This window comes from Oryx dammah, unplaced genomic scaffold (assembly GCF_014754425.2).
Source record: "Oryx dammah isolate SB20612 unplaced genomic scaffold, SCBI_Odam_1.1 HiC_scaffold_16, whole genome shotgun sequence".
Taxonomy (NCBI): Eukaryota; Metazoa; Chordata; class Mammalia; order Artiodactyla; family Bovidae; genus Oryx; species Oryx dammah.
Genome location: NW_024070200.1, coordinates 47,825,905 through 47,845,813, shown reverse-complemented (window position 1 = coordinate 47,845,813; position 19,909 = coordinate 47,825,905). Strand labels below are relative to the sequence as shown.

The 19,909-nt window shown below is 49.6% G+C and overlaps 2 protein-coding genes across 3 annotated transcripts in view; one reads left to right on the top strand and one right to left on the bottom strand.

The window, feature by feature from the left end:
* Positions 1-5,909: 5,909 nt before the first annotated feature.
* On the top strand, positions 5,910-8,634 carry MESP2 (mesoderm posterior bHLH transcription factor 2). The gene is made up of 2 exons (XM_040257557.1): positions 5,910-6,740; positions 7,881-8,634. Exons 1-2 carry the CDS (start codon positions 5,910-5,912, stop codon positions 8,148-8,150), a joined length of 1,101 nt encoding a protein of 366 aa, XP_040113491.1. The 3' UTR covers positions 8,151-8,634.
* Positions 8,635-13,638: 5,004 nt separating this feature from the next.
* LOC120875628 (alanyl aminopeptidase, membrane) overlaps positions 13,639-19,909 on the bottom strand; it is a 28,019-nt gene continuing 21,748 nt past the window's right edge. Inside the window, exons 16-20 of one of the 2 annotated variants that reach the window (XM_040257555.1) lie at positions 19,369-19,479; positions 19,072-19,239; positions 17,939-18,079; positions 17,282-17,363; positions 13,639-14,244 (exon numbers count right to left, since the gene is read on the bottom strand). In XM_040257555.1, the coding sequence (XP_040113489.1) occupies positions 14,095-14,244; positions 17,282-17,363; positions 17,939-18,079; positions 19,072-19,239; positions 19,369-19,479 (652 nt within the window). In that variant the 3' untranslated portion in view covers positions 13,639-14,094. The remainder of the gene's footprint in view (positions 14,245-17,281; positions 17,364-17,938; positions 18,080-19,071; positions 19,240-19,368; positions 19,480-19,909) is intronic. The other variant, XM_040257556.1, reaches the window with a different exon arrangement.

Sequence of the window (19,909 nt, the reverse complement as noted above, 5' to 3'; positions counted from 1 at the left end):
AATTTTGAGCATTACTTTACCAGCGTGTGAGAAGAGTGCAACTGTGCAGTAGTCTGAACATTTGTTGGCAATGCCCTTCTTTCGGATTGGAATGAAAACTGACTTTTCCAGTCCTGTGGCCACTGCTGAGCTTTCCAAATTTGCTGGCATATTGGGTGCAGCACTTTCACAGCATCATCTTTTAGGATTTGAAATAGCTCAACTGGAATTCCATCACCTCCACTAGCTTTGTTCGTAGTGATGTTTCCTAAGGCCCACTTGATTTCAAATTCCAGGATATCTGACATTAGGTGAGTGATCACACCGTCGTAGTTATCTGGGTCATGATGATCTTTTTTATATAGTTCTTCTGTGTATTCTTGCCACCTCCTCTTAATATCTTCTGCTTCTGTTAGGTCCATACCATTTCTGTCCTTTATTGTGCCCATCTTAGCATGAAATGTTCCCTTGGTAGTTCTAATTTTCTTGAAGAGATCTCTAGCTTTCCCCATTCTATTGTTTTCCTCTATTCATTTGCACTGATCACTGAGGAAGGCTTTCCTTAGATGTGACTTTTGTCCTTGAGATTGCTTGAGGGTCACAAAAAAGCTGCTGAAGTGCCAGCCATCACTTAAATTTTCCAGGATGACAATATAAGAGAGTAAGAGTCAGAGGAGTGTATCTCTCTGCTTTAAAAAGCTTTCCTAGAAACCCCGTACAATATTTCTACTAACATTTCATTGATGATTCCATCTGCGAGAGAGGCTAGGAAATGTAGTTTTCAGTTGGGCACATTACCCTCCATAATACAGAGCCCTGTTATTAAAGAAGAAAGAAGAATAGAGGCAATAACAGACAGTGTGTGGACAACCAGAAGAGTCTGCCACACTAGTGAACATTCTACTGACCATGGTTCCCTGATCTAGCTACCACCTCCTCCTATCATAGGAAGGAAGGGGGTGAAACTGGTGTCACTATCATGCTGAGGCTCAAAAGTTAATCACCTTATCTAACAGCACACAGCCATAGATATCCCTCCTTTCACCAGGCAAGTCAAATGAACGAGAAATGGAGACTGCCCAGCTGGAAGCCCCTGGGGGATGGGGGCGAGACCTCGCTTGTTCACGCACCACCCGGGGCTGCTTCAAGCACACAAGGAAGAATGCTTGAGAGTCTCAGGGCCAGAGAGCAAGTGGGAAACACCTGGGCCAGGACCCAGTCCACCAGGAGAAGCTGATTCAGATTTTCCGCTTTCTGGCCTTGGTTGGGCCAGTTGGCTCTGGTTCCAGCTCCAACACCTAGAACTCTTCCATTGCCTCTGCCCTGCAGCACTGGTGAGCCCTGCCACAGGCCAGGAGCTGGAGTGCCCTGCTGAGGACAAACCCCATCCTGGATCCATGGAGAATACAGGCTGAAGTTGGAGGAGGGGTTTAGGGCAGGAGGCCCAAGGCTTGGTGCTAGAGCGAGGGAGGAAGGAACTATCTTCTGGGGCCACGGATGAAGCTGTCAGCCGTCTTACCACAATGCAATCTCGTCCTTAACCCACTTCATTCTGCTGCCTCGAACTTGCTATAAGAAAGACTTATAAACAAAGGCTCTGTGACATGGTAGTGATGACATACATTACCTTTTCCTTTTAAGGAGTCCCATCACTTCACGGCAAATAGATGGGGAAAAATGGAAACAGTGAGAGACTATTTTCTTGGGCTCCAAAATCACTGCACATGGTGACTGCAGCCACGGAATTAAAAGACAGTGATTCCTTGGAAGAAAAGCTATGACAAACCTAGTGAAGTCTCTCAGTTGTGTCCGACTCTTTGCGACCCCATGGACTGTAGCCCACCAGGCTCCTCCGTCCATGGGATTTTCCGGGCAAGAGTACTGGACAGCATATTAAAAAGCAGAGGCATCGCTTTGCCCACAAAGGTCCATATAACCAAAGCTATGGTTTTTCCAGTAGTCATTTACGGATGTGAGTTGGACCATAAAGAAAGCTGAGTGTCAAAGAATTGATGCTTTTGAAGTGTGGTGTTGGAGAAGACTCTTGAGAGTCTCTTGGACTGCAAGGAGATCAAACCAGTCAATCCTAAAGGAAAACAGTCCTGAATATTCATTGGAAGGACTGATGCTTAAGCTGAAGCTTCAGTACTTTGGCTACCCAATGAGAAGAGCTGATTCACTGGAAAAGACTCTGATGCTGGGAAAGATTGAGGGCAAGAGAAGGGGACGACAGAGGATGAGATGGTTGGACAGCATTGCTGACTCAAAGGATATGAGCTTGAGCAAACTGGGAGATGGTGAAGGACAGGGAAGCCTGGTGTGCTGCAGTCCAAGGGGTCACAAAGAGTCAGACACGACTGATTGAACAGATTTTTTTTTTAACGTTTATTATTTTTTATTTATTTTTTGGCCACACCGTGGTGCATGCTGGATCCTACTTCCCCGACCAGGGACTGAACCCACGCCTGTGATGTTGGAAGCACAGTGTCCTAACCACTGGATCTCTAGGAAAGTCCCCAGACATGCATTATCTTGCTTTTGCACCAACAATTGCCCTGGAAATGAGAATCCCCACTTAATAGACAATAAAACTGAGGTTAAGTTGCTCAAGTTCTGACAGCTGAGAAAGGATGAAGCCTGGACTCTAAACCTAGGTCTATCTGATTCTACAGTCCAGGCTCCTAATCACTAAACCACACTGCCTCTCAACGCTGAGTGGGGCCAGCAGTGTGCCCCTGTGCTCCCGGAGCCTGGCTGAGGGGCCCAGCGAAGAGCCAGGGGCCACAGCAGACCAGCTCCAGGGCCTCACCTCCCAGAACTTAGGCTCTGCCATCCCACAGTCAGCCTGAGGCCTGGGCTCTAGGACTAACTCAAACTAAAACAGAAGGAAGCCAGGCTATGCTAGAGAGGAAACGACAGTACGCAGGGCTCTGCCAATGGTGAATTCCCCTAGTTCACCAAGTGCTCTCACAGGAGATCCCTCCAGGCTTGTTCCTTCCTGGGAATCACAAGGCCACTCCACCACTCCATACCTAGTTGCCTGTGCAAAGCAGCACTCTTTGGCAAAAGCTAAAAACACACCAAAGGTGCCTTAAAAGAGACTGACTATGGTGTGAGCATGCTATGAATACTATATTGCAGTGAAAAGAGGTGAGTTGGAGCACTCAATATCAACAGCACCTCAATTTGACACTCCAGAATCCAGATCAAGAAATATACATGAAACCTGATGAATCCGGTTTATAACTGTCAGTTATATCTACATAAATTTCCTGATAGTGTATGTCAAGATCTTTAAAGTATTATTGTACAGCCTTGGATAAATAATGATTTGCCATTATTTTAATCCTTAAAAGTGTAGGATTGACTATTTTCTAAATCTCCCTCTCCTTAGAAAAAAGGATTATTTTTTAAATTATTATTATTATTATTTGGCTGCACCATGCAGCATGTGAGATCTTAGCTCCTCAACCAGGGATTGAACTCATGCCCCCTGCCTTGGAAACAAGGAGTCATAACCACTGGACCACCAGGGAAGTACCCAGGATTATTATTTTTAACCTTGGTTTAAACCCTTTTAAATCATGAAACATTGCATAACTAATTGCTTCCTTCCTGTTTGAAATCAAGGCCATTGTTGATTGATTCCACCTTCTTTTTGTGTGATGGACAAATTAATTATGTGCCCTCATTATTTATAGTAAACTAAAAACAGGTGCCCTGACCAATCTTATTTTCAATATCAATTATTATTTCATCATAGAGTAGTAACTTGGACATATTTTCTCCAATATTTAAAGAATGAAGTTCTGAGGAGAAAGTGATATAATTTCATCATTGAAGGTTTATCTGCACCTCCTATCATTATTTTTTTTTCCAGTTAAAATTAAATCAACTAAGACCAACTATAAGTCAGCTAAACACGTCCTGACATGGAAGGCTCTAAGATACACTGCTGAATGAGAAAAAGCAAATTACAGACAACTTACCATAATGTTATCTCATTCATACCATATGTTTTCTAAGGATACAAATGTTTCTGGGAGTGCACAGGGACCAAGTCCAGAAGGACACATGACCCTTGGGGAGCGGTTACAGGGACTCCAGCTTTGTTTCCATTTCTTATACAGAGAACATATTGTTATATAATTGGTGTAAGTAAAAGTTAATTTTTAAACAGTCACAAAAATACCACAAGGCCATTTATTACTTTAGGCTGGTGCAAGTTAGACTACTCTTGAAACATCATCACATTAACTTTTAGTTATTGAATGATGAGTTTTGTTTTTTTTTTTTTTTGTCACACTTCTGCTCAAAAGTCACTTGGCTCCCCCTTGCCTTAGGAGTAAAATCCACCTTCTTAGCATGGCCCCAGCCAAGGTGAGCTTGTGCTCTTCACACCATCTTGGCACACCGAAGCACACTGGGAAGTCCCCCTGCCAGGCCTCTGCTTATGCAGTTCCCATATTCAGAATGCTCTCTACCTACCTGGCTCTCTCCCTACAGATGTCCTAATCATGGTTCAAGGCCCAGCTGTGACCTCTCTGCCTCTGTGGCCAGACCTCAACCATTCCTGGTCCTCACTTGGCCTTTAGCCTTGGATTTCAGCCTATTCTCGGAAGATATGAAGAACACTGACACCTCCTTTAAACTGCAATTATTGCTGAGGAGTGGGCACTTTTAAACTTTACTGTGTCAAAGGTTATACTATAAGACTGTAAAAACAGTCCTGTGAGCAGATAGTATAATTATTACTCCTGTTTTAAGCACTCAGGCTCAGAGCTGCCCAAGGACACACAGGGAGCTAGCAGTAGAGCTACTAATTATATGCTGACATATCTCCCCATGACTGAAATCCCTTGACAGCAGAGACCACAACTCTCTTGTTCACTCTGGCATGCCTGACATTCACCAGTTGCTAAACAAATATGAATTAAATGGTTAATGCCCACAAGCATCTTGAGACATAAATATTGATACTTTCTTTAGAAAATGATAGTAGCAAACATTTAGCCCACTTGCCAGGCTTCTACTAAGTGGTCCCATAGATGGTTCCATTTAGCACCAGCAATCATCCTAGGTGGTAGGTATTTTATGTTATTACTGTCATGAGGATGAGCCTCAGAGGAGTTAAATGAACTCTCCAAGGTCACACAGCAAATAAGGAGGATCTGATTCAGGCCCACCTGGGGGCCCACCCTCCCTCATTTTCATCACCCACTACGCTCCATGTCTCTTCTCTGGGCTGCTGGCTCTGTCCTATTTTTCAGGGAAAGAAACTGTGGACAGTGAGATGACCTTCTCGGTATCACTCAGCGAAGCAGCAAGTGCGGGTTCTGGGAACCCAGGAAGGGTCCACCTGGACCTCCGCTCCTTTCCCCAACCCCCTCTCCCGCCATCACTGTGAGCAAGTCCCGCGGCGTTTATCTTGACGCCTTACCCCGCACAATTTTAGGCACTTGGGTGGGAGTTACTGGGCACAGCCTCCCGGAGGGTGGTGATGAGGGAGGCGGCCACTCTTTGCAGGGGTCCATGAGTCATTTGAGGGACTGCCTGGCCGCCCCCAGACGGCGCCACTGCCCGCCACTGTCAGGGTCCGGGCACGCACCGGAGCAGTGGACGAGGCGGGGTGGGTGGGAACACGGTGAGAAGCTTCGCGGCTCCATCCAGATGCGAATTGTTCCTCCCACACTTGCCCCGGCAGCAGGGACCTCCATTAGAGCCCCCCAGAGGAGTCAGAATCCACACCTCCGCAAATGGGCCCGCTTTCCCAGGGCCCCCCCTGCCCAGACCTTCCCTGGGCTCTGTGGGTTTTGACACCTCTCTGCAACCTGGCGGGGGTCCACCTCGCACCTTCGGTCCGAATAAAAGCTCAGTCCTGGAGGTGGCCGGCCCGGCCTGCCTCGAGGAGCCCGCAGCCAGCCCCGGCCATGGCCCAGTCCCCTCCTCTGCAGAGCCTCCTCGGCCACGAGCACTGGATCTTCCCTCAGGGCTGGGGCTGGGTCGGCCACTCGGATTCCACGTCCCCGGCCTCCTCCTCCTCGGATTCCTCGGGCTCATGCCCCTGCGACCGTGCCCGCAGGCCCTCGCAGCCCGTGCCCGCAGCCCCAGGCGCCGCAGAGGCCACCTCGACGGCGCCCAGCCGAGCGCGCACCCGGCCAGCAGGCGGGCAGCGGCAAAGCGCCAGCGAGCGCGAGAAGCTGCGCATGCGCACGCTCGCCCGCGCCCTCCACGAGCTGCGCCGCTTCCTGCCTCCGTCCGTGGCGCCCGCCGGCCAGAGCCTGACCAAGATCGAGACGCTGCGCCTGGCCATCCGCTACATCGGACACCTGTCGGCCGTGCTGGGCCTCAGCGAGGACAGCCTGCAGCGCCGGCGCCGGCAGTGCAGTGTCGCGGCGCCCCCTCGGGGCTGCGCGCTGTGCCCCGACGGCGGCTCCGCGGAGGCGCAGAGGCGAGGCTGCTGCTCCGGCTCGGCCGCCGGTGTCGCGGTGTCCTGCGGGTCCCCGCCCGTCCGCCCTGAGGCCCTAGCGGCACCCGAGCGCCTGGGGAGCAGGGTCCCCGACATGGGACCCTGGCTGACACCCCCTTACTGCCCCGGGATGCAGTCGCCCCCGCAGCTCTCTCAAGGAAGAGCCCCTGATGTGGCCCTTTGGACGCCGCCTCAAGCCTTTTGTGGAACGCAGACACCCCCAGAGCCCCGGAACCAGCCCACGCCCTGGACATCGCCCCCCGCGTCTCTGGAGCTGGCTGCAGTGTACCGGGTGCGCGCTCAGGCTCTCGCCACTTCCCTCGGAGTGGTCCCCAGGCTTCGATTGGAAACGGAGGGGGTGAGTAAACTCTCGTCTCCTGAGAATCTCATGCCTTTTAGATCCCGGGTTACCTAATCCTAAATTAGGGATGGAGAGAAACTGAAGCGGAGGGATAAAGAGGACCCTAACCTCCTTGGGGAGACTGGTGGGCCCCTGGGAAGTTAAGTCCACCCTCACCTCTACCTAAACGCCTTCACAGCCATGTCGAGGAGCGGGGAATCTTAAGACTTGCTTTCAAGACTACAGGGTGGAAGGTAGCAGGGACCTTCAGGAAATTCCCTCCTGGTGCTCTGTGCTCCCGTATTGCCGGGAGGTGGGGGGCTGTGAGAATGGAGGGGAGACTTGGCTGTCCCAGGGGGAGGGGCTTCCTAAGCAGATGGGCTTGGAACTGGTGACCTTCAAGTTTTCCTCAAGCTTCCATAAAAGAGCATATTGATAAAGGAGATTTACTGAATGCTTACTGTGTGCCCAGCCCCATTCTTGGTACTTTACGTGTATTAACTCATCAGCCCTCCAGCAGCGCTACGAAGTGGGTTTTGTTGTCATCATCACCGTGTTTTAGAGGAAAAAACTGAGACTAAAAGAGGTTATCCACGAGTTCTCACAGCTAGTGAGTAGCTGAGCTGGGAGTTGAACCCTGGCAGTGTATCTCCCAGAGAAGGCAATGGCAACCCACTCCAGCACTCTTGCCTGGAAAACCCCATGGACGGAGGAGCCTGGTAGGGGGCAGTCCATGGGGTTGAGAAGAGTCAGACAGGACTGAGCGACTTCACTTTCACTTTTCACTCTCATGCATTGCAGAAGGAAATGGCAACCCACTCCAGTGTTCTTGCCTGGAGAATCCCAGGGACAGGGGAGCCTGGTGGGCTGCCGTCTATGGGGTCGCACAGAGTCAGACACGACTGAGGCGACTTAGCAGCAGCAGCAGCAGCCGTGTGTCTCCAGAGCCTGTACCCTTAACCACTGTGCTTCAGCGCATCTATGGCCCCAGGGCCGTTCAGCAGCTGCCAGCCACACTATGGGCAACCTTCAGGTTCGAGATTTCAGGCCTGAGGCAGTGGCCCACTAACTTGCTGCTCTTCTCTCCCTCAGGGTATCTCTGTGTCTCCGGAGTCCTGTCTGTTGCCAGAAACCCCTCCTCTCTTGCCCCGCCCTGCCTGCCAGCGACTCCAGCCTCAGACCCAGTGGGGATGCTGGAGCCACACTGCAGAGGTGCTGCCCAACTCAGAGGACCAGGGACCAGGCCCTGCCCTCCAGCTCAGTGATGAAAGCCTTCCCCAGAACTCAGGCCTTCCACTCAGCGGCTGCCCTGAATTTTGGCAAGAAGATTTGGCGGGGACCCACCTGGGCATGTTCTACTAATGGCCTTGCCTGCCAATAGTAAAGGCCACCCCCCTTTTCAGCCAGGAATCAGGCCTGTAGTGTAGGCTGCCCACATCATTGGCTACTTCAGTAGTATTCAGGCTTTCTTTTATCAAGGATCCCTTTTCCAAGTGATGTCTTTCATAGAAGCAGTGTTTAAAGCAGATAGGGGGTCACCTCCCTGGCTGAAGTCGGGGCTGGGGCAGTCCCTCCACTCCTCGACATCCCCTAGAATGTCCAGTGCTCTGCAGGGCACAGCCTGAGTGGCAGTAAGTTGGTGGTTACTTGACCACAGTGGCTGGCCAGGCTGGGACTGGTAGGGGAGTGGACTGGGGGTGGAGGGTGGTTGGGGTGGGAGTGAGAAGAAATCTATATGCTTAGATTTTGTACTTCTTAAAACAAAAAAAAAATTGGTTTGGTCTGTTTTCCTTCTGTCTACCTGGGTTTTTATTGCTTCTGAAAAAGGAAAAATGTTCCCATAGGGTAAGGAACAAGTCATGCTGCTTTTCCCCACTGGGAATCCAGGCCTACTGAGGTTGATGTAGCCCTCAATTGTCAATTTGACAGTAATTATCGTTCAGGGGCTCCACCTGGTCCGCTGGGCAAGGTGGGTTAACACTTGGCCCTGTCCCCTTGTCTCAACCCCACTACTGTGGCCCTTTCCTGTTCTCCTGGGTGCATTCCTGCTGACCCACAGGGCTCTTTCACAGTTAGGTGAAATTGTTTCCCAAAAGGTGCTTGTGCGTGGCTCCCGTGTGCTGTTGTTCAGTCGCTCAGTTGTATACAGCTCTTCGCAACTCCATGGACTACAGCATGCCAGGTTTCCTGTCCTTCACTGTCTCCCATAATTGCTCAGATTCATGTCCACTGAATGTTGCCATCCAACCATCTCATCCTCTGCCACCCCTTTTTGCCTTCTTTCTCGACATCAGCGTCTTTTCCCATGGGTTAGGCCCAGTGTATTATTTTATCGGCGCTGCCATGAGACAGCCTAGTCAGAACCTTCCTTGGTCTTTATGGCAGCCTCATGGAAATGGAGCCAGGCTGGGGGCCGTTCTAGTGGTGCAGTGTGAGAGAGGGGGCCGGAGGAAAAGCAGAGCATGAATTCCCACACGCAGGGCCTCCCATCTGACCCGCTGTCTGCTGGTATGCCCTTTGACCCCAGCAAGGCACTCCTCTGTGCCTCAGTTTCTCCATCTCTTAAAAGAGGAACTGGTTTAGGTGACCAGTCCCCCAACCTTTCAGAAGTGGGTTCTGTTTCCTACCCCAGGGCCCTCTGTGGGAGCTGCCAGCCCCCTCAGAGGAGGAGGAAACCTCAGCCAAGGTTGCGTACAGCAAGATGGACACAGGATGCCACTGCCCTGGGTGTGCATTCATTCAGCTCTTAACTCTGTGTGACTGTGGGCAAGCTTCAAAACCTCCCTGAGCCTCTTGTCTCCTCAGCTGTGGAGACAATTATAAACCCTACCTCTCAGGGTTCTTAGGCTTGGCACATGGTAATTGCTCAGTGCTTCCCGGGTGGCTCAGTGGGAAAGAATCTGCTTATCAATGCAGGAGATATGGATTTGATCCCTGAGTTGGGAATATCCCTTAGAAAAGTAAGTGGCAACCCACTCTAGTATTACCTAGGGAATCCCATGGACAGAGGAGCCTGGCGAGCTACAGTCCACTGGGTCACAAAGAGTTGGACATGACTTAGCAACTAAACAACAACAACAAAAGCTCAATACAGAATACCTGGATAGAGTTACGTGACCCCGTGATGCTCCAGTCCAGTGGTCCCCTCACCTCAATAACAGGTTGAATCCGGGTTCCAGGGTCCCACCCTGAGAGTGTGATTCAGTGCATGGAGCCAGGACCTGGGAACCTGGGGCTGAGGCCCAGCCACGTCCAGGAGCAATGGATATTTTTTGCTCTTTCATTTTTATGAAAACAGGTCCAGAGAGAACTCTGTCCAGCCCTTCAAGCCCCTGACTCCCTGACCAGTGCTCTTTCCTTCTTGAGAAGACCCAAGGTCTTGGCTCCACAGTCTCACAGCACCTGCACAGAAGGTGGAGCTGAATAACCGCCCGTCTCCTTCCTTGGGCTCCCACCTGTCTAGGCATAGTCTTTACAGGGACAGAGAGAAGTACTTCCTGGTCCAGTCACTAATGACATCGTCAGGGGCTGGAGTGGAGCTCCCACCAGCAGCAGCCAGAGCTGAGCGTCTTCTGGAAGTTGGCAACCCTGTTCTCCCAACGCCCCTCAAGAGATGTTCCTCTGGGAGATACAAAGGCAGAGGCAAAAGGCTGCTGTCACCCTAGCTGGAGTTGCCTGGGACACTTCCTAGTTGCTGCTGGAGTGGGGGAAGCAAGGCCCAGGGGGGTTAGGTCAACCCCCTACCCCTGTCCTTACGCTTTGGGAGTGCAGGCTCAGCCCTGCCTCTCAGGATCATCAGCCCCACCTCTCAGGACCATCAGCCCCTTGCCTCCATTTATGGCTCCATCCCAGGCAGAGCTGCTCTTGGCTGCACCTCCACGAAGTGCCTTGCAGGGGAGGCTGGTCCCCTCTCTGGGATGACTGGTCTACCCCTACCTTCCTGGGGACCCAGGCACCATCCACAGGAGACTGGAAATTTGCTGAGTACCTCTCCTAGGCCTTTCAATGACCCTGCAGTGCAGAGGACATGCCTCCTGAGGAGTCTCTTGGAGGGTGGGGAGGTGAGAAAGGGTACCACCCCCTGCTGCTTCTGGCTCATCTTAAGGACATGCCATCACCCGCTGGCTGGGAGAGGTGGACCCACCTGCAGACAAAGCTCTGGACCGAGACTGAGCAACTGGACTTCTAGTCACCTCTTGTTCTGCCTACCACCTGCAAACAGGTCTCTGGCTCTGCCTGTCCCTTTGGCATCCTCCAGACATAGTTCCTCCAGCCACACAGGTGTTGTGAACTCCAGTGCTGTGAGCGGTCAGGTGACGAGCAGGTAAATACCACATCCCCAAATGGAGGATCGCTTCCATGTTAGATACCCCTCATTCAAGGTAAGGAGCAGCGGCTGCATTTTGCTGGAGCAGCCCTGAAGAGATACCCCAGGTCCAAGGTAAGAGAAACCCAAGTAAGACAGTAGGTGTTGTGAGAGGGCATCAGAGGGCAGACACACTGAAACCGTACTCACAGAAAACTAGTCAATCTAATCACATGGACCACAGCCTTGTCTAATTCAATGAAACTAAGCCATGCCGTGTGGGGCCACCCAAGATGGGCGGGTCATGGTGGAGAGGTCTGACAGAATGTGGTCCACTGGAGAAGGGAATGGCAAACCACTTCAGTATTCTTGCCTTGAGAACCCCATGAACAGTATGAAAAGGCAAAAATGATAGGATACTGAAAGAGGAACTCCCCAAGTCGGTAGGTGCCCAATATGCTACTGGAGATCAGTGGAGAAATAACTCCAGAAAGAATGAAGGGATGGAGCCAAAGCAAAAAACAACACCCAGTTGTGGATGTGACTGGTGATAGAAGTAAGGTCTGATGCTGTAAAGAGCAATATTGCATAGGAACCTGGAATGTCAGGTCGATGAATCAAGACAAATTGGAAGTGGTCAAACAGGAGATGGCAAGAGAGAATGCCAACATTCCAGGAATCAGCAAACTAAAACGGACTGGAATGGGTGAATTTAACTCAGATGACCATTATATCTACTACTGTGGGCAGGAATCCCTTAGAAGAAATGGAGTAGCCATCATGGTCAACAAAAGAGTCCGAAATGCAGTACTTGGATGCAATCTCAAAAAGGACAGAATGATCTTTGTTCATTTCCAAGGCCAACCGTTCAATATCACGGTAATCCAAGTCTATGCTCCAACCAGTAACACTGAAGAAGCTGAAGTTGAACGGTTCTATGAAGACCTACAAGACCTTTTAGAACTAACATCCAAAAAAGATGTCCTTTTCATTATAGGGGACTGGAATGCAAAAGTAGGAAATTAAGAAACACCTGGGGTAACAGGCAAATTTGGCTTTGGAATACAGAATGAAGCAGGGCAAAGGCTAATAGAGTTTTGCCAAGGGAACACACTGGTCATAGCAAACACCCTCCGCATTAGAGCCTGAGTCTTAATATTCCTGCTCCACAGTTTCTTTATCTCAAAACTGAGATAAAGACGGTCCTTATCTCCCTGTTGAGAACCAAATGAGATAATGCGCATAAACGCCTAGCAGTGCCAGGCTCGGAGACTACAGTCCCTGCTGACTCTTCTACCCAGGGGCCAGCTCTCCCCCAGGGACCCTAGATGGCGGGTCTGGTCTCTTCTCCAGCGGGGAACCCAGAAGGTCAAGTGCCAGCCGCAGCCACTGAGCCCTGGCTACAGGAAGGGCTGGTCCAGAGGGGCTGGGCTGGGGGGAGCCTCCTGGTTGGTGGAGGGACCCACAACCGAGGCTGGCCCCGCCCCATCTTTTGATATGCGGAAGGCAACCGAGCGCGGAGGAGTCTTCCTGGACGCAGGCAGGCCTGCTGGCGCGAGCTGCTCACAAGAGGCTAGGAGGGAAAAGGCCCAATGGGGCCTTGAGCAGGAGACAGCTCTCCTTAAGTGTCAGACTGTGCGCTAAGCACGTGACTCTCCTTAGATCCACACACCAACCGTATGATATGCGTGCTTGCTCAGGCTCTCAGTCATTCTGACTCTTTGTGACCCCGTGGACTGTAGCCCACCAGGATCCTCTATCCATTAAATTCTCCAGGCAAGAATACTGGAGGGGGTTGCCATTTCCTTCTCCAGGGCATCTGCCCGACCCAGAGATTGAATCCGCATCTCCTGCACTGGCAGGCGGATTCTTTACCACTGCACCACCTGGGAAGCCAACCCTATGATGTCTTTATACCGCAGATGAGGAAACCAAAGCCTAGAGGGTGGGGAGAAACACTGCCTGGAGCAGCTCACAGGTGATGTCAACTGACGGTGACCCCTGAGGTGCCTGGGCTGTATGTTCCCACCCTCTATGCTTCTCCTGCCCCCCCACCCCCAGCAGCCTTGGGCACTCAGCTGGGCCTCCCTTGCCAAGAAATTTCCACCAAGGCCAATGTGGTCCGAGGAGCCCTCTTGGTCCCAGACCTTCTCCTCGGAGTTGGCCCTGATCATTGGCTGCCCCGGGTGATCTGGAGGGCACCTGTCTTCTTCTGTAGGCTACTCTTGAAAACAACCAGTTTAAAAATTGAAGGATTTCCCTGATAGTCCAGTGGTTAAAAATCCACCTTCCAGTGCAGGGAACACAGGTTTGATCTCTGCTTCAGGAACTAAGATCCTACATACCACAGAGCAACTAGAGAGCCTGCATGCTACCACTAGAGAAAGCCTGTGTACAACAACAAAGACTCAGCGCAGCCAAAATTTTAAAAATTAATTTTAAAAAAACTGATATGTCACCCTGGGATCCTGGGAAGGTGGCAGGACATGCCCTTGGCCTATGTGCAGACCCATTCTGCTCAAGTTCAGTAATGAGTCTGGAAGCTCATCTAGAAATCTTTTATTTACATTTTATCTTAGAAAAAAATATACAGATCTGGTGCTCTGTAGACTTTTCAGTTCCAGGGCCTTTAGGGAAGGATAGGAGACGGCACAGGGCAGCCCCCCAAGGCCATCCATCATCCACTGAGGGCTTCTCATCTGACCCTGGAGCTGGACTCCCTGAGATCAGACCCAGAGCCTTGGGCAACAGGAGGCATGCCAAGCCTGGGGTGCCATTGGCATGAGGGGCAGGAGCTGGGAGGCACTTGGACAGTCTGAGCATCAGAAACTGGAGTGGTCCCCTGGGAAGAGTGGAGTGAACATGGGCCAGAGACTCTGTCCCCAAGGGGAGGACACTGGTGCCTCAAGCATCAGAAACGGGCCCTGCCGTGGGTCTCTGGGACAGGGGCACATGGGCATCTCACATAGGGACCGGGTGAATGTAAGGACCAGAGACTGTTTAGCTGTGTTCTGTGAACCAGTTTAACACCACCTCCTTGTTCTCCTTCACCCAGTTGATGTTGGCTTTGGTCTTCTCCAGGGCTTGCTCCAGAGCCCGTGTTCCTGAGCCGAAGCCGACGTCCATGTTGTTCTTCTTGAACTCCTCCAGCTGCCAGGAAAAGGATGCTCTGAGCCTCAGGCTGGGTCTCTAACAGCCCCGAGGAGAGGGCTGCCAGGTCCTGTACCCCTCCCGGCCATGTTAGAACCCCTGGGGTAGGGAGTCCTTCCCTCTCACTGGCAGAGGTCAAAAATGACAGCCCCAAGGGCCAACCAGGCTCCTATGTGTATTTGGACTTCATTGTGAGGTTCTTCATTGAGCTGATCCTCTGTTTTTAATTGAAATACAATCTTAATCCAATCAAGGGAGGAGAGAAGGACAAATTAAACAGGCACCACAAGGGAGCAAGCAGCCAAATTCAAAATGTGGCCATTTCTATAGCACACATGACCTGACTGCTTGAGCAAATAAGTGGGTTGTTTTTTTTTTTTTTAAAGATTAAAATATTTGTTAGTACTGGACATTGTACCAATGGCAATTAGGCAAGAAAATGAAATTAAAAGCATCCAGAAAGGAAAAAGTAAACTATATCTATTTACAGATGACCCAATTTTATATACAGAAAACCTCAAGGAATTGAAAGGGAAAAAAAGCACAACTATTAAAACTTGAGTTCAACAAGTTTGCAGGATACAAGATCAATATACAAAAATTAATTATATTTCTATACACTAGCTGTAAAAAATCTGAAAACGAAATTAAGAAAACAGTTCCATTAACAATAGCATCAAAAAGAATAAAATACTTAGGAATAAATTTGACAAAAGAAGTGCAAGACTGGTATGTGGAAAACTACAAAATATCGTTGAGAAAAATTAAGAAGACCTAAATAAAAGGGGAAAAAAGACTTAAATAAATCTGGGTTAATGAATTGGTAGATTTAATATTACTAACGTGGAAATGCTCCCCAAATTGATCCACAGATTCAGTGCAATCCCAGCTAAATTTCAACTATCCTTTTTTGCAGAAATTGGCAAGCTGATCCATAAAGAAATGCAAAGACTCAGAATAGCGAAATGACTTTGAAGAAGAACAAAGTTGGACGGCTTACAATCCAGATTTCAAAACTCACTACAAATCTATGACAATTAAGACAACACTGTGCTAACCTACAGATAGATTAGTGAAATAACATCGAGAGTCCAGAAATAGACCCTAATGTTTATAGTTGATTTATAGTTGATTTTCAACAAAGGTGCCAAGATCGTTCAATAGGTGAAAGAATAGTCATTTTATCAACAGAGGGATGGGTAAAGAGGATGGGGTACCTGTATATAATGGAATATTACTCGGCCATGAAAAAGAACAAAATAATGCCATTTGCAGCAACATGGATGGACCTGGAGGTTATCACACTAAGTGAAGTAAATCAGACAGAGACAGACAAATATATATTATCACTATATGTGGAATCTAATTTTAAAAATGATATAAATGAACTTATTTACAAAACAGAAAAAGACTTACAGATATGGAAAACAAATTTATGGTTACCAAAGGGGAAACATGGGGGTTGGGGAGAGAGAAATCAGGAACTTAGAATTTACCACTATATATAAGCTAGATGACCAGGGAATACCACTCAATATTCTATGATAACCTGTATGAGAAAAGAATCTGAAAAAGAATGAATATATGTATATGTATAACTGATTCACTATGCTGTACACCTGAAACGAATACAACATTGTAACTCAACTATACTCCAATGACAATTTTTTAAATGAATAATATTACAAAAAAGAATAGTCCTTTAAATAAATGGGACTGGGACAACGGGATAGCCACATGCAAAAGAATGAAGTTGGACCTCTGCCTTACACCAGACACAAAAATCAAGTCAAATTGATCACTCCTAAATGTAAGAGCTCAGATGATAAGAATCTTAGTAAGAAGCATAGATGTGACTTCAAATTGGTAATTGTTTCTTACATATGACACATAAAGCGCAAGCAACAGAAGAAAAATAGTAAATTAGACTTCATCAAAATAAAAAAAAGAAACTTCTGTGTATCAAAGACATTGTAAAGAGAGTGAAAGGACAATTCACAAAGTTGCAAATCGTGTGTCTAATAAGGGCCTGGTATCTAGAATATATAAAGAACTCTTATAAGTCACAATAAAAAGGCAAATACACTAATGAAAAACTGAGTGAAGGATTTGAATATATTTCTCCAAAGAAGATATACAAATGCCCGAAAAGCAGATGAAAAGATGCTCAACATCGTGAGTCATCTGAGAAATGAAACTCGTAACCATGAGATACACTTTACGGGATGTAAAACTTTTTTTAAAACAAAAAAGAAAAATAACAATTTTCCCCCAAACATAAAGAAATTGGAACCTTCATACATTGCTGTTGGGAATGTAAATTGATGCAGTTGCTTTAGAAAACATTTTGGTGGTTTCTCAAAAAACATAGTTATCAAATGACCTAGCAATTCCACTCCTAGGAATACATTCAAGAGAAGTGAAAACAGAGATTGACTCAAAAATGTGTAATAAGGGACTTCCCTGACAGTCCAATGGTTAAGACTCTGCACTCTTAATTAAAGCAGGGGTCATGGGTTCGATCCCTGGTTGGGGAACCAAGATCCTGCCAGCTGCCAAGGCATGGCCAAAATAAAGACAGAGAGAGAGAGAATTTGAAAATAGCCTGGGTATAGGATGATAGTAAGGAATTGTTCATTTTCTTGGGTTTGCTAATGATAGATTATGTTTTAAATTTTTCTTTTAGATATGACTAAAGTGTTTACAAGTGAAATTATATAATATCAGTGATTTGCTTGAAAATTGTCTTCCCCTAAAAAAAGTGTTGGCAAACGTTGATAATTATTCAATCCGAACAATGGGTACATGGAGGTTCATTATATTACTCTCTTTACCTTTTGCCAATACAAAAATTCCAAGATGAATAACTGTGATTGAACTGTGACATTTAAGAAGTCTGGATACCTAGCTTCCTCTGTACACGAAGAAGGCCTGACCGCATGGAGCCCCACTGCCTTATGAACACCCCCTGCCTTTCGGTGGGAGCTGAGTGGCGGCTGCCCCCGAGACATGAGCCCCAGGGTCCCAGGCTTCTTACCTGCTGGAGCTCAAACTCAGTGGAAAATCTTCGGGTCACACCCTGGATGAGGTTGGAGAAGGAGAAGGAACCACCACCATAACTGCAGGATGGGAGGAGAGAGAGGAGCCATGAGGGGGGCGGGGAAGCAATGTCTGGGGACTGGCAGGCGACATGCTGTGACCATCCCTGTCTCATAGATGCAAGGCAATGACACGCCCAAAGAGACACCACCAGGGACCCAAACCCAGGCTTGGCCGCATGTCCTTGCTCCCATCTCTTCAGAGAACACTCCCACCAGGCAGACTTTCTTCCCCACAGTGGGAAAAGGGACGGCCATACCCCACCGCCTCGTCTTTCAATTCCTGCCCTCCAGACCTCAAGCTGGATTCATCTGTTTTTTTGTTTTGTCTGTTTTTCGTGGCATTTTTTTTTGGCTGCACTTCGAGGCATGTGGAACCTTAGTTCCCTGACCAGGGATTGAACCTGAGCCCCCTTCATTGGAAGCACAGAGTCTGAACCCCTGGACCACCAGGGTTCTCTTTGGACCACTCCAATGCAGTGTCTGCTCTCTACTCCTGACCCTGCGGGGTCTGGCGCACACAGGGGACCCACCCCTACCCCCAGGGGACCCAGCCTTGGTGGGCGCTTCCCCTAACATGCCCTTGGCAGACTCACTCCTCAAAGAGTTTCTTCCAGTTGCTCCGGATGAAGTCCCAGGCCAGAGACTGCCCGATGACGTTGCTGGCAATGCTGGTAATGGTGGAGGTAGCATCCTGCTTCCGGATGAGGTCGGGGTTCAGGGTGTAACTCAGGTACCTGTGAGGTCAGCATGCTGTGCAGTGAGTAAAATGAGCCTATCCACCCCCCACCCACACACACACACTCATCCTGCATCCTCTCCTGCATCTTCTCAACATCCCTTCAGAATGCTGCGGGCTGAAGCCTCCTTGGTCCTACATCCCTCTCATAGAGGGACCCTGAGTCCCCTGAGCAGGGTCACTGCTATGCCAGGTGTCATGCTTGGCACAGACCAGGTATCTGATAAATATCTAGTAATGAATGAAGGAAGGAAGGAAGGGGTGATTCCTATATCAGATAGAGTGGCCACTCCTGTCTTTGACATTGAGGGTGGCTCTCTTTTCCTGAAGTCCAGGAGATGGCAATGAGGCACACAGTGGGAGCCAGGAGCCCTCATCAAAGGGTTTGGGGGTACCAAGCTGGATGTCCAGAAGGACTCAGGTCCATCCGCAGCAGGACTCTTTTTGTTGTTTAGTCGCTAAGTCGTGTCCGACTCTTTTGCGACCCCGTGGACTGTAGCCCACCAGGCTCCTCTGTCCATGGGATTTCCCAGGCAAGAATACTGGAGTGGGCTGCCATTTCCTCCTCCAGGGGAATCTTCCTGATCCAGGGGTCGAACCCAGGTGTCCTGCACCACAGGTGGATTGTTTACCACTGAGCCCCCAGGGAAGCCTGTGCCAAGACCCTTGAGAGAGAGGTAAAGGCCAGGAGAAATGCAGCAGTTAAAAGCAGAGGATGTGGACCCAGATCCAGACTCAAATCTTAGTTGTTGCTTTTTTTTTTTTTTACTTAGCAAAGCTTCTGGACTTCGGGCGAGTTGTTTTGCTTCTCTGAGCCTCTGTGTCCTCATCTGTAAAATGGGAAACACACTGCCCCACTGTACAGGCTAGGAAGGACGGATCCCACGAAGGAAAGTGTGGGTGGCTGGCTGGTTCTTTCTCCCCCACGTTGGGACCCTGGTCTCTGGTGGGAGGGGAACTCATCCAGCCCCATCCAGCTCTGGTCCTCACCTGTTCAGGAGCCAGACGTGGTTGGTACAGGCCAGGGCTGAGCGGAGTTTGTCAGCTTCATTAACCAGCTCTGCTTTTTGTAACTGACTCCAGGCAAAGTCCCACTCTGCCTGGCCGCCCTGGGCGATGGCATTGCAGTAGATGGTGGACCGCAGATTGGGGTTGATCCTGGCATGGAGTTGAGGGTGTCAGGGGTGGAGAAGCAGCAAGGGGGCGGGGAACGAGGGTCTAATGAGGACAGGGCTGTGAGCTTGAGGGACAGATAAAGATCAGGGGAGAAGCAGGGGACACACTCACGGGTTAACTGCAGAGTTGTTCATCCACTGGCTGAAAAGTGTTTTGGCCAGCTCCTCACACTTAGACAACCCATTGGAGCAGGCAGTGCTGATGGCGTTAATCTCGCTGTATCTGCACCGGGGGTGATGACACTCTGTCAGCGTGCCTGGCCCTGACTCCTGACTCCCTGTGCTCGTACTTACGCTCAGACACTTCAGTCGTGTCTGACTCTTTGCGACCCTGTGGACTGTAGCCCACCTGCTGGCATATAACTCCAGGCAGGGCAGCAGGTGTGGGGCTCTAAGGTCACAGCCCACCTACCCTTTGGGTGCTTTGCTTCTTGCCATGTGCAGCCCAGGGAGGGCTGGCACAGACCCCAGCCCCACTTTAACACCTAGAATCTGCATGACCATGCCAGTGAGGGGACCAGGGAGGTTCAGTTTGGTCCTTCACACAAAGAGGCCAGAGGGGTTCACAGGCCACACAGAGCCTCGGGGCAGGGGCCCCCACTCCTGGGTGGGGTCAGGAAGGGGGCGGTTTCCTCCCTGACTGGTGGCCCTGG

Coding starts and splice junctions, on each gene's coding strand:
- MESP2 (XM_040257557.1), top strand. CDS start 5,910: ATGGCCCAGTCCCCTCCTCTGCAGAGCCTCCTCGGCCACGAGCACTGG. Junction 6,741..7,880: donor AGCTGGCTGCAGTGTACCGG/GTGCGCGCTCAG, acceptor TCTCTCCCTCAG/GGTATCTCTGTGTCTCCGGA.